This window comes from Grus americana, chromosome 10 (genome assembly GCF_028858705.1).
Source record: "Grus americana isolate bGruAme1 chromosome 10, bGruAme1.mat, whole genome shotgun sequence".
Classification (NCBI taxonomy): Eukaryota; Metazoa; Chordata; class Aves; order Gruiformes; family Gruidae; genus Grus; species Grus americana.
Genome location: NC_072861.1, coordinates 10,675,987 through 10,688,642, shown reverse-complemented (window position 1 = coordinate 10,688,642; position 12,656 = coordinate 10,675,987). Strand labels below are relative to the sequence as shown.

The 12,656-nt window shown below is 39.6% G+C and overlaps 1 protein-coding gene across 10 annotated transcripts in view; it reads right to left on the bottom strand.

The window, feature by feature from the left end:
• The window catches only part of ATOSA (atos homolog A), a 47,209-nt gene that overhangs the window by 9,917 nt on the left and 24,636 nt on the right, over window positions 1–12,656 (bottom strand). For all 10 annotated transcript variants that reach the window (XM_054836560.1, XM_054836561.1, XM_054836562.1 and 7 more), the window contains 7 exons: window positions 6,713–6,897; window positions 5,662–5,864; window positions 5,100–5,225; window positions 2,977–4,825; window positions 2,355–2,471; window positions 1,329–1,408; window positions 34–142 (listed from right to left, as the gene is read on the bottom strand). In XM_054836560.1, the coding sequence (XP_054692535.1) occupies window positions 34–142; window positions 1,329–1,408; window positions 2,355–2,471; window positions 2,977–4,825; window positions 5,100–5,225; window positions 5,662–5,864; window positions 6,713–6,897 (2,669 nt within the window). The remainder of the gene's footprint in view (window positions 1–33; window positions 143–1,328; window positions 1,409–2,354; window positions 2,472–2,976; window positions 4,826–5,099; window positions 5,226–5,661; window positions 5,865–6,712; window positions 6,898–12,656) is intronic.

Sequence of the window (12,656 nt, the reverse complement as noted above, 5' to 3'; positions counted from 1 at the left end):
AATACCACAAGAATTCTAGAGAACATGCAATACCTCAAAGTTTCCCAGAAGGCTAAGACTTGTTACTGGTGGAGCACTAGAACTTAGAAATGGTTTCCCATGGCTCTCTGGATCACTGTCTCTGTTTATACATTGTTGTGGGCTATTAAAAAAAAGACAGAATAAATATGAAGGATAAACACATTTGCTTTTGTCTTCTGGGTATAAACAGCTCTAGAAAGAATCATTTGCTTACTGTATTACAAAATGTTGTCCTAAAGAAGTAACAGTTGAACATCACCGGTTAATACTTCAGCAAAACATTTTCTAGTTAACTTAAAATACTTTCACAAGTTTTACATTACAAGGGATAAAGACAATAAAAGTTTAGGTTGTTCAATAACTCTATTAGCAAAACCCAAAGTATCAGATTATTTTCTCTTGTATGCAGGTATTTTTGCCTCCAACATCAAATTACCGTACTAAAAGCTGTTTATGTTACACATATTAATGTATAAAAGGTCATAGAATCATAGAATGGTTTGGGTTGGAAGGGACCTTAAAGCCCATCTAGTTCCAACCCCCTGCCATGGGCAGGGACACCCTCCACAAGACCAGGCTGCCCAAAGTGCCATCCAACCTGGCCTTGAACACTTCCAGGGGTGGGGCATCCACAGCTTCTCTGGGCAGCCTGTTCCAGTGCCTCACCAGCCTCACAGTAAAGAATTCCTATTATCTAATCTGAATCTCCCCTCCTTCAGCTTAAGGCCACTAACCCTTGTCCTGTCACTCCATGCCCTTGTAACCAGTCTCTCTCCAGCTTTCTTGTAGGCCCCGTTAGGTACTGGAAGGCTGCAATAAGGTGTCCCCGGAGCCTTCTCTTCTCCAGGCTGAACAACCCCAACTCTCAGCCTGTCTTCACAGGAGAGGTGCTCCATGGTTAATCCATTTTAAAAGTTAAGTTCTCTGAACAAATTAAGGCAAACTGTTTAACCTGTTCAACACTAAGAACAAAACATAACACAAAAATAACACTGATTTGAAGAAGAATCAACAATTACTATCTTTTCTCTTTGAAAATTCAAGTGTATCTTACAGCATACGTCCCCCTGCATGGGATAGAGTTCGTCCTGTCAGCACTTCTCATACCACAGTTATGTCCCAGAGCCATGCTAACCTGGAGACCCCTGGGGGAACTCAGCTGCAAAGCCTTCTTTCAAAATAAGGATTCTTTTGAACGGCACCCATTTTTTGTCTTTGCTAACGTGCTTTGTTGTTGCACACAGGTATGTATATACATTGTATCTCCCCAAAAATTCTTAAAAAAGTTTCTGGTAAATAAAACATACCTTCTTGCAGACAGACATTTCAAGTGCAGCAGTGATGAATCCAGATCAAAACACCCAGAATGTGTTTTTCTTTGAGGAACCTGAAGAGGGAAAGAAGATGCTAATTTGAAAACTGTACCTCTAGTAAGGACAATTTTGCCAAGCAAGTACAAGTTTGCCAAGAATTTTCATGACATTACAAGATTATAAAAACAGAGCAGAAGAGAGTAATTCCTATACATTCTGAACTTAGTGAAGAAAATTCTAAAATTATTAATGACAAGACTGTAAATTCTGATTAACAGGAAGTACTTAAAGACTCATTAAAGAGGCTGACGTCTCTTTGGAACAGTACAGAACATTACTAATAAACAAGCTGTAACAATTTCCATCCAAGTTCCCTGAAAACACGCCAGCCTTTACAAGCACTGAAGAATAAAACATATCACACATCAATTACAGAACATAACTACTTCAGTAGTTTTAGCTGGGACTGCCTTTTTCTTTAAAACTTCCAACAACCTACCAGAAGTGTAACACTTCCCAATGTCTTTCTGTCTTATCACAGTACCTTTGTATCACTTAGTTATTCAACGATATCTCCGATTGCTGAAGAATATATCGTACAAACCATTCACAGAAACAAAAGCTTTGGAATAATAGGTAATCAGCTATTAGTAACTCACACAAACTCTTAAATGACAAAGTATGTTAGCTTACGCTTAAAACACTAATCCTCAAAATGCTTTCTTTTGTGCTCTAAAATAGCACCTGAACGTTACCTTTTGTTAATCTTGATAGGATCTGAACAACTACCTCTAATATTTTCTTTTCCAGATTACTGTTAAACTTCGTTTGAGTGTTAACTCTCAAATTTCCACTTGCAAGAGTATTCACTCTGACACTGAAAGTAAACACGCACACTTCACCTAGGTAATCTGTCAGATTTTCTACCATATGCAGATGTTCTTTTTATATCTATATATGTTCTTTTTTATACCTCCTTTCTCATTTAAAAGATAAGTTATAATTTCAACAATAACTTACAGGACTTGAAAGCAGAGGTAATCCAGTTCTGGGATGAAAAGCCTTGGTCGAAGTTCCATCCAAGGATCGAAAATTATGTTTCCGCCATATGTTTGTGTGCTTTAGAGATGGCGCTTTCTGTCAGAAAAACAAATTTACTCAAGATATCAATGGGACATTTCAATGGCCTATCATGGTAATACTTTGCTTGCTGTAACGGAGAAGGCTTTTGAACCAGGTGGATCTGCATCACACTAACATATTTTGAAATATTTCGTATAAATTCCCCTTGACTCAATCTACAATCACACAGACTGCCCACTGAAGATCACATACCATATTCAGACACTGGTATATTTATAAAAAGACAAAATGCCTAACTGCCTATGGAAACTGTCATTCACAACGCTATCACTGTGAGCAGAATAAGACAATGTTCTTCTCAATGTTAAACTTATAATTAAGAATATATGGGCGAGGCACTACTGGCCAAACATTACTTCAGACCGCCAAGACAACAACAGTTACACGCTGCTTACTGCGATCAGACTTAAATCCCTCTTTATATTGGTCCCTAGCAGGTACAGGGTACAAGCTATCTAAGGGCAGCTATAGGAATTGGTCTTTTCCTCGCTGTATTTACCTGTACATCTGGGTTTTTCAGTCGCTCACACTTAACTGCACCATCTTCTGTAGGTTTCTTCTGAGAACTGCTTTGGAAATCAAGGCCTATTGGGTCTTCATTCTCATCATGTGCAGTTTTCGTTTTATCTTGTTTGGTTTTGTTTTTGAAACTGTCATGGTCTTTATTTAAATAATTTTCAATACTAATAAGCTGAGTATTTTGCTCATAAATATTTGGGGGTTTTGAGTCTTTATCTAAACACTTGAGCTCATTTTTGTGCAAAGAGTCAGATACCTGCGTCACAGTTGCTTTTTTTGTACCTTCAAGTATTTTGCATTTATCTATCTGTAAATTGTTAAAACAGTCCTTGTCATTCTCACTAACTATTGTTCTTTCTTTAAGTTTATTTGTGCAAATTTGTTCATCAACGCTGCTGAAATTTGAACACTGTTTAATTCTATTGGTTATCTGGTCTTTCTGTGCATAACCAGAATGTAACATTTCCAATTTATCTGGCAATTCAGATTTATTTTCTTTAATACATGATGACGATGTGTGAATGTTAGTAAATGCATGAGAAGTTTTATTTGAAGTCTGATGAAATGCATTTCGGACAGCTTCACTGGGTTTTGCTAAAACCAATTTTCTTCTTGCTTGGAGTTTCAGAGAAGCCTTCAATTCTCCATCAAACCTAGAAGGACTGATAGGAGTATCAGGTGTCTTCATCCTTGATTTACTGCTGTCTTCTAACAAAGAAAAATCAGATTTACCAAAAGAAACAGAAGATGGTTCCTTGCCTTTCTTCAGCAAATTTTCATCTTCATACGTACTTCGGAAAATTTTGGATGTAACTGGGGTAGTCTCATGCACTTTGAATGGACGTCCGGTAACATGAGAAGTAGCTGGATCACAATGAATCAAGTGTTGGGCAATCCTTGCTATCACCTCCTGCCGCTCCTGGAGCAGAGAATCGATCAGGGGATTACTCTCTCCTGCAGACTGACGGCCACAGTGGTTCACTGGAACACGGGCATTGAGCAGTGGGATCTCTGGTATTGCTCTAGTTTTGTCTTCACCACCATCTTCTTGTACTGCATTGTCTAAGTTGGCAATAGAAACAGGGGAGGTTTCCTTGCCTTTCCTTGGCAAGTTTTCGTCTCCGTAAGTACTACGAAAAGCTTTCGGTGTAGCTGAGCCATTTTCATGTATGTTGAATGGACGTCCAGCAACAACTGGTGAAGTAGCTGGATCACAGTGAATCAAGTGCTGAGCAATCCTTGCGATGACTTCTTGTCGCTCTTGAAGTAGAGAGCCTATCAAAGGATTGGTTTCTCCTGTGGGTTGATGAGAACAATGACTATTTGAAACACGAGAATCAACTAGAGAAAAGGATTTAAAAGTTCTGACAGGTGTTTCATGAGACTGTATCTTATTGTCTGCCGTAGCATTATAGCACTGAACTTTAGACTGCGATGCCCCAAAGTCAGATCCAAGTCCAGTAGATGGATAAAGTTTTAAATTTCTGATAGATGTAGTAAATTCAGGTGTCTTTTTTCCATTAAGTACGCCTTCAGGTGTCATTGTCCATGTCTGTTTCCCACAGAAGCGCTGCGGACTGGAGGTACTGCATTGCTGTGCCGCACTGGAATCACTGTGTTGATGTAACTTACGCTCTTGCATTCGCTTCTCGTAAAAGCTAAGGTTGGTGTGAATACTACAGGTCAAAACTGGGTAGTTCGATTGTCTGGGCAAGGACTGGACGCTGACTCTCAAGGCCACATTGTGAGAAACATTAGGAACAGGAAAGACGTGCTCAGTTGGTGTCTGGGAGAACGTCCATTGCAAGTCCACATCTGCAGCGCTCACCCTGAAACAATACAGAAGAGCATTTACAGAAACATCTAAACGAAGAGTCTTTAATTATCTACTTCATAATACAAACGTCCAAGAAAAAGCACTAGAGACACCAGTAACTGCTGCACTTTGCATAGCATTTGAATCCTATACAACCACCAAAGTACTGGGCCAACAACATGGCACCTTCTGAAAGCAAACAAGACAACAGGAGGGAAGAATGGTTTTAAGAAAATTACAACAACCTGCCAACAACAAACAAAGTTTTTTTTGCATCCCAGACGTACCTGTACAGAATGTTTCGGGGAACAGCACCATGTGAAACACTCAGCCATGCGCTTAGCTGAGAGAAGAAAACAAAAGAACGAACAGCCAATAAAAGGGTCTTCTCTTCAATAAAGCGATCTCCACTCCTAAAACGTATCAAGAGAAACACATGGATGTTGGTAAGGATATACACAGAGAACTATTAGAACTAGAACATTTTCAGATCTTCATTCTGAAAATAAAACACAGCTGACTTAAGCAAAACAATGAAACTCCTCAAACATTTTGGGTTTGTTTTTATCTACATAATAATTTATACAATTTAACATAACAACTTATCAAAATTACCATTTTCAGCTAGGAGCATTTCATACTCTGCATTGCATAATGCGCACTGCAGAAAGTATGAGTACAGGAAGACTAACATTAAAAGATGCTTAGATATCACAGGTAAACAGTGGTTTCCTTAGATCAGTCCTCATGGCAAAAAGCCAGTTCAAAACCAACTGAAAACAATTACTTGAAGGACTTTAACATGACAAGATTCTTGCAACTGTCAGCTAATCCTAATATCCAACTTACTGTCGAGGAACTGGCTCCAAAATCCACCTTTCTAACAACAACGCATCTTGTTTGATTGCAGGATCATTTAAATCATTCCCCTCGGTGGTGGGCCCTTCATCACTATAGCAACAGTCTGGAAGTAGCATCACTTCTACCATGATTGGAATATTGTTCTTCCACAGTAGCATAACCTCAGATCTGGTTCGCCTGGCTTGACGACACTGAGGGAAAGGAAAAATGTCAACATATGCAAGCCATAAAAATACTAGTCAGATTTAAATCTACTTTAAAAACATGTTCCAAAGTACTGGAAAAGGGTAAGGGTCAAATTCTGTAAACTAGATTTCACCAAATCAGAGATATGATTCCAAAGCTATTTAACAAAAAATAATTAATAAATCCTTTATGGCTGCTGTTTGGGCAACTTCTGTAGAAAATTAAGAGCGGTCATAAAAACACATTTCCCCAACCACTATACTTTTCTACCTTGTACTTCTCTCTCCACAAGTCATCCTCTTGGATAGACACACTCAAGCAGTATCTTTATAAATTCTGTGTCTTGGAGTAGGCTTAACTGTTGCATGACTAGCAACTTAAATTCACACAGTACTTAGGAACTTGAGAGATGAGATGCTCCAACCTTACTCCCAAATAGACTAGCTAGATTTGATGTGCTCGTGTTTTTTGGATCACTAACTTTTCAAGAATACCTGGAAAAAGCAAAAAGTTAGGCAAGTCAGCCTACATGTTCTCAAAACAAAATAAAAAAAACCAACCCAGACCACAAATGCTAAGTATAGCACTAGCCGTTTGCATAATAAAGACTCAAATAGGTACTGCATTCAGGTAGTCGTGCAGAATTTCATGTTCAAGGATAAAAGGCTCTCACTTTAAGGACAGATCTATTATTAGTACAATACTGAATTACACACTCGTGAATGCAGGACTGACAGAAAGCAATTGTTATTCATGCTTAACTGTGAACATACCACGGGGTTCTCAGCTGACTTTAATCAGGGTAGCAAGGATGCACGCCACGCCACTTGAAATGAAATGAGTACCGTCATACCTGAGCCAGTTTGTCGCTGCATTCATGCTTAGTTGTTGGCGGCTGACTTGATTGTGCTGGTGGGCAATGAAAGCCCTCTGTTCTGCCCTTGATTGAATACTCAGGCGTTCGACCTTCGGTGATCAACAAGGCCAAGGAGACCAGGAACTCCTCAGCTTCATACTCAAAGTATTCATCCAAAGTATCTGTCATTTCAAAAAGACAAAAAATAATGACATCTGCTGTATAACAAGCTTTCAACTGTTGGCTGACCCAGCAGTTTATTTCAATTTACACTTAAAACAAGAGCTATAGGAAATGGATCTTGGTATCAGCCTGGCTGCATTCCCCGTAAGGCCCAAGTTACTGTACCACAACAAAACATCTTTCCTCATCTCATAACGTTGTCACTACAAGCAGACAAAATTAGAAATACTCTAAAGAAAGCTTCATGTAGAAACTGGTCAATGCACCAGATTTCAGTGATGCTAAGAAACAATTGTGTTGTGAACCACAGCTGGATCACAGCTTCTCTAGAAGAAAAAAGTTTCCTGGGCTCTAGTGAGAGAAGTCTGAGAGCAGTATGACTGCACACCATTAGTATCACGTGAGAGAGAGAAAGAGAAGCCACAATACCTCATAAAATACATAAAAATTGAATAAGAAAAAAAATAGATTTACTTCTATTAGAAAAAGTAGGACACAATGTTCTTTAAGACTTTTATTGCAAGTCTCTCCTGCTGAGAGCAAAGCTTGAGATGTCCATTTTTAGTTACCATTAACACATAGGAAAGGTTCACAAGAACATACAGAGTATTCATCGGTTTGTACCATGTTCAGTCTAAACTTGTGCAAAGAATTAAAACTCAACAAGTCTCCACAGACAAAGCAGCAGCTGGCATTGCTCTTCATGAATTACCCTGGCACACTCCATTTCTGCAGAGGTAGGATGCACCAGTCCCCAGATTTATGGTGTTTTGTAGAGCACCCTTCTCCTCCTCCATCATCACGAGGATGTCACGCAGCATTCAAACAGATTCAAGTGCAACCAGATTGTGTCATTCCCCTCTCTGCTTGGAAACTCTTAAGTTTCAAAATTATTTAGTTACTGGAGAGGTTACAGAAAAATCTCTTTTCCAAGAAAGCTAAAATACATTCACTTCAAAGTCTATTTTAAGAGCAGCAAAGAAAAGCAGGTGGAGGCAAGGCTGTCAGTGGTTCTTTATTTTTATGCTTTAGGGGAACAAAAGCACATGACATCTTAACAATTTTAGTTTATGTCCTCTGTCATCCACCAAAACAAAAACTGCCACAGGGACAGAGTTAATTGCTATTCATGTTCTGATTACCATGTATAAAATACCCTTCCATTTGGGAAAAAAAGAATTCAAAAGTCTTTTTTTTTGTCTTCATTCCCTAATAGCAGATCATTTAGCAAACATGGCAGGACAGACTTGAGAGATCCATAAAGAAAGGATGCATGAAACAAAAGCTCCAATTAAATGCGCAATTACCTGCATATGTAAATTGTAAAGTGTGTAAAACTAGCTTTTGCACATACATATTTGCCTAGTCCAGGCTTGTACTCCACGGACCCCAGGGCTTACAGCCTATTTTGAGGGATCTACATAATGTAAATAAGAGAAGTCAGCTCTCTGCCATGGAACTCAAGTTCATTGCACAGGAGTCCTCACCTTTACTGACTCTTCCCCTTTTTTGAAAGAATACATTGGATGGCAGGGACAGGCTACAGCCGGGATGGGACTATCTTCCCGCTGCACATCCACACCTGCCCGTGGCACACATGGCTGGTACAGCATTCCTGACCCGTGCCGTATGTGCCACATCTGCATGCACACATCTCTGAAAAGGTGCCAGGCACTGGACTGCCACAATCAGCACAAGTCCTGTGGCTCCATCCTCCAGGGCGGAGCGGGGAAGTGGCTCTTCCAAAACAGTCGCCCACACCGGCTGCCTGCTCCCCGCCCTGGGGAGCACCCCGGCCAGGAAGGGATCACAGGCCCCGGAAGAGCAGGGTGCTGCCAGGATAATTCATCTGGTCACCGCCTGCCCTCAGGCAGAAGAAAAGCCAGAAGATAGATGAATTACCCTGGGGGACCCCATATGGCATGTGAACAATACATTAAATCATCTAGCGTGAGTTAAAATGGTCATTCATCTGATGGATGGCAGAAAGTGACTAATAAAGGGTGCATGAAAGATTAAAGGAATGGTAAATAACAGAGAGGACAAGACATTTCAGTAGTGGTATGAGTCACCTACAAAATTAGGTACCTGCAATTTTTGGGTTTTTTTCAGCTGAAAGTCTGGTGAACAATAGGCATGTCATGCTTAGGGATAGGGAAATGGGATTTGGAAAGACTCTGAAAGGATGTGGGTATTACAGCTGACAAAAAAAAAATTAGTTGCAGCATTATCTTGCTGCTAACACAAGCCTCGTGCTCATCTTTGTACGTCCAAAGGCCACAGTAATGTTAAGAAAGTCACAGCAGGAAGGATCACTATTGGGGTATTTTTCCTACTCTGACACAGAAGTTCCAAAAATCTAGAAAGTGTTCGGCAGGAGTGATATTAATTTAAACAAGAATTGCCTCATGCTTAGCAGACCAAACAGAAGGGGAATTATCCTTAAGAAAATGTGTAGAGGAATTCTGTTTAGTTAAAATATGTAAAAACATCTATGGTTTTAAAGAAAAAATTACAGAGCTTGATCAAGATCTGCATGTGCTTATGCTGACAGATCCTATCTTCTTCCACCTTCTTACTGTACCAGAAACGTGCACAGTAAGATGTGATACCTGAAAATTTACACTAGAGAATCTTAAATGACAAGTAACAATAAAATAGACATGCCTTTTAATTAACACTAGCAGCTTACTATGTGAAGCAATAGACCTATTATTTGGCGCTCTTTTTTTTAGAAAGAATCCACATTTGATCAAAAACTACTGGACTTTACAAAAATTATCCTGAGTGCTTCTGCTGAGCTGGCTAAATTCATGTAAAAAGCCCACCCCCTTTCCACATTAAAAAATTCTGATACCAAAGCTTATACTGTGTACTTAAAATGCTCACTGTCTTCACAGATACATACAACAAATTGACATAAGCCATAGATAGTTTAAGCACATTCAAATGCAAGATCCAGTGAATCTAGTAAATAAGCAAGATCTACTGAATAAAGCAAGGAAAATAAATCTGAAATAATCATTACTCGAGATTCAGAATACATACATAATATTACGTTATCTAAACTTAGTTTTAAGACAAAATTTACTATTAAGTTCAATTTGCAAATACTGCCTCTGTCCCTGTATCAGACCTATTACTTCAGAGGCAACCAGTTTCTTGCCTTATGGATGGAAGAGGAGCCCCAACTAGCTAGAGAGACATTTGTATTGGCTGCAGTTACAAAACCACCATGTTTCAAAATAAAAACTGCATCTCATTCAAGGATGATAAATAGTAAGTATTGAACTAGGAAATGCTACTGTTTTCATAACAGCATTTATGCCAACACTTTAAAATGTCAGCAATGTAACAAACCAGGTATTTGACCTGGACTTAAAAAAAAAAATTAAAGCATTAATACCAATGGATATTGAGAAATATGTTCTCCTGCAACGTTCATGTGGCATATTGACTTTTTTTTTAGCTCCACTAGATTTCTATATCATTTAGCAACTTCTAAGAGTTTTCATAAAAGAAAACACCCTATAAATATTGAGAAGCCCAGTAATTGTTCCCATACAACAGACACAGATGATGCAAGTTGATGTAATTGAGGACAAGGGTGGAATGACATTTATAGAAACAGCAAACTCAGTGTTTAGTTAAAAAAAGTCTTACTCTGTGTGTGCTGTAATTGTTTGCTTTTGTGTATGAATCAGCCCATTTAAGACACACATCATATATTGTGCATAGAATAACCTCAATCCTATAATCTGACTATACAAATATGATTATTATTCTGCTTCATCTCTAGCAATGGAACATGCAAAGTATATAGCATAAAATATGCATCCCAGCAGTGTCTGGGTTTTATTCCCCTTAAAATAGCAAAAAATCCAGTTAGTTGACACAAGTACATAGGAATTAAAGTATCAAGACATTACAGCCCTTTAATGAATAGATTGAAACTAAAGTTTATTGATCAGGTGGTCACAAGAGATAGCAGCAGATAACAGACTACTCTAGGAGGGAAAAAGTGAAAAATATAATTTTAGACTGAAGCTACTACACATAAACCAAACCATCCAATACTAGAGAACTGAAACCTGGAGGCACATCATTTTGTCTTCCTTTGTCTCTTACATACCAACCTCAAAGACTGATTTTCTACATCTTCTGGACAAACAGAAAAGCCCATTTAACCAGAGATGCCATAAAGAGAGTCTTCAAATCCTCGTCCTCTCCTGTTCACTACACACACGCACAAGCACTGGAATAAAGAATAAGAACTCAAGCCCCCCCACCCCCAAAAGTTAAATTGGTTCACATCCTAAAACATCTATGGAAGTTAGGTATGTGGTACTAGCGAATCACAAATCCACTTAACTGTAACCCAGGGACTCTCCCAGAACTTCAGTTAATCCAGTTGTGCCCAGCCGACTCCTTTCCCAACTAGGTCACACTTGTGTGGACCAACTCCCTTCCCTTTCCTATTGCAGCATTTTCGGTAGTAACTACAGAAACCGTTTTCCTGAAGCACATGTATCAGAAGAGCATTTAATCTATTTTCTAGGCTTAGACAGGAAACGAAGACATTTGGTATCACGTAACCTGCTGCGCTCCAGGGACCGCTAGAAGATGATCTGCAAGTTGCTGCCCCGTCCTGCCTGAGGACTGCGAGGCAGTGAACGGCCCCAGCACAGATTCTCCTGCCCTGTGCCACCCTCCTGTCATGACCAGGCAGTGCTACAACTGTAATCTCCCTCCGTCCACACTGTTTATTGTCCTAGCACCTTTCACACTGCACTGGGCACCACGGACATCTACCGAGCTTGTCCCCCTCTTTTCAGGGGAGCTCTTCAAAGACAATTTTGTTCAACTTGAGTATCCATTTACTTCTGACCTCCACTGAATTGGAAGGCTCTTTTCTTAAAGAGTCCATGAAACAACTAATAATTGCCTTCAAATACGCTAACAGTCCAGACCTTCCCTGGAAAATCTTTAGGCATCCATAATAGATTTTGAAGGCCAGCAACTTAAAGTAATCAGATTTCTATTTCACTTCTCAGAAAGTTGAAGCCCAGTAAGCCAAACACCAAACAAAATACAGAGTGCATGGTGTAGGCTGTTCGATTCCCAGATGACAGAAGCCCTGCTCCTGCCCTAGCCCAGCTGTCCAGCAGGCACCGGGGCACGGTTGCCCACCTCTGCTCTCTGCTTCCTTCACGTGCTACAGTTTTTTTGAAAGACTAAAAATATCACTTAAGTACTTGGATTTTTTTTTTTTGTGGTACTTTTACTAGAGGCAGTCCATAAGGAAACACTTCAGTCTAAAGAGTCCTGTGGCAGGAGAGTCAGGTACACTGGAGAAAACGCGGCTGCGCTGTCAGCGTTCAGACCCATCCCCTCCTAGCAAAGGCAACGCTCTGCATTTAAACAGTTACAGCAAAAGCTTGCAGGCCCTTCCTCCAAAACAGTCAACTCTGAGTAAGTTTTATTATCTCACTATTCCAAGAAGTAGGTTAAAGGTAGTTCCACATTTTAAGAGTAAGGCAGGGATTCAAGAAACTACTGTAAAGGAAATGAAACACAATGTAAACATTTGACTAACAGCTTCTCTTGTGGAATTAGAAACACCTATGGATGCTTCGGTTAATTAATTCCACGTTGTGCTTCACTTCAAAAGAAAGTTGCCCTTGAACCCCCCAAATTCATGATTCTCTGAGTGAGCAGTCATGTTGTGTCGGCATATTACAAATCTGTAATTATCTCT